Genomic DNA, 1,419 nt, shown 5'->3' with positions numbered 1-1,419 from the left:
TGCCACAGTTTCCATTTTCTATGCACCTGTTTGCCATGAAGTGATGGGAGCCCCAGATGAGAGATGGCAAAGCCCCTTCGGGCTCCCACAGTGGGCTGGGAGGGATGGATCAGAGGCGGCAGGTCCGCTGTGCTCCCAGCTGTCAGGGGGCACACCCTCCGCCTTCTCCGTGTTTCCAGTCTGGTATCCGTGGCTGTCACAAGGTCCTTTTTTCTTTCAAAGGTTTTTCTAAGCAGACAATATAAAAACAAGTACAGACTGCCCCGTGCTGACGTGACAGGAGAGCACACCGTCCGCATGAGGGTGCAACATGTGCTGTTTCAAATCTGGAGTGAGTGGAGCTCCACACACCGTTTCGGTGAGTCTCCCAGAAACACCCGTAGATGCTGACATGTGCCTGGTGGGGGATAGGAATGACCTTTCCTTTGAATCTTGCTGTCCAATCCTCCTTTTTTTTTTTTTTTTACAGTTTCTCTTTTATTTCAAACCAGCTCACCTTCATTTCTGTTGTTCAGTTGCTCGTACACACCTCTTTCTCTCACCCTTGACATTTCACAATTACGCATTCATTCCTTTGGCTATGCAGTGCAGAACCGAAAGTTAATATCCACTGACAAGGAAGGCATTGTGCAGTATTAATTGTGCCTTTGTAGAAAAGTAATTGCTGTATCATCTTTTGAGAGTGGCAAGGGGGGAGGTGGGGAGATTTGTTATTTAGTTGCTCAGTTGTGCCTGACTCTTTGCGACCCCATGCACTGCGGCACGCCAGGCTTCCCTGTCCTTCACTATCTCCCAGAGCTTACTCAAACTCATGTCCATCGAGTCGGTGATGCCATCCAACCGTTTCATCCTCTGTCGCCCCCTTCTCCTCCCGCCTTCAATCTTTCCCAGCATCAGGGTCTTTTCCAATGAGTCAGTTCTTCGCATCAGCTGGCCAAAGGATTGGAGCTTCAGCTTCAGCATCCGTCCTTCCAGTGAACATTCAGAGTTGAGTTCCTCTAGGATGGACTGGTTGGGGACAGTGACATACAGTGGGCTGTGGTGGGTGCGGGATCCCAGAAGAATAGATTCTTTGGTGCCATCCTTCTCAAATCCCTGGGGTCCCTCTGTATGGAAATTCCCCCTTCCTCCTCTCCAGCCCTGCTTCTGCCCCCACATCCCCCGCCCTGTCATCCAATACCAGGGATGGGCAGGCAGGAGTCACTCCTGACCCTCTGCTTGTCTGCCCACCAGGTGTCCCAGAGGAGAATTTCCTGGTGGTCTTGATCGGGCTGGTGGTGGGGGCCACGGTTTTGTTTGGCATGGCCCTGATGTTCCTCTGTAAAAGGTAAGACACACACACACACCCCAAATAAACTCGGAAACGGCAGGTCAGAACCCATACACAAAAGGGCCCACGCTTGTCACTGCCTCCCCACG

General features: G+C 51.7%; 1 protein-coding gene across 1 annotated transcript in view; it reads left to right on the top strand.

Moving 5' to 3' along the window:
* The window catches only part of LOC104995010 (granulocyte-macrophage colony-stimulating factor receptor subunit alpha-like), a gene marked incomplete at its 3' end in the record, with an annotated part of 11,467 nt that overhangs the window by 8,406 nt on the left and 1,642 nt on the right, over positions 1-1,419 (top strand). The window contains exons 6-7 of the mRNA XM_010848730.1: positions 223-358; positions 1,234-1,327. Of these exons, the coding sequence (XP_010847032.1) occupies positions 223-358; positions 1,234-1,327 (230 nt within the window). The remainder of the gene's footprint in view (positions 1-222; positions 359-1,233; positions 1,328-1,419) is intronic.

This window comes from Bison bison, unplaced genomic scaffold (genome assembly GCF_000754665.1).
Source record: "Bison bison bison isolate TAMUID 2011002044 unplaced genomic scaffold, Bison_UMD1.0 scf7180017850477, whole genome shotgun sequence".
Classification (NCBI taxonomy): domain Eukaryota; kingdom Metazoa; phylum Chordata; class Mammalia; order Artiodactyla; family Bovidae; genus Bison; species Bison bison.
Note: the sequence above shows the minus strand (reverse complement) of the source record. Positions and strands in the feature narration are given on the sequence as shown.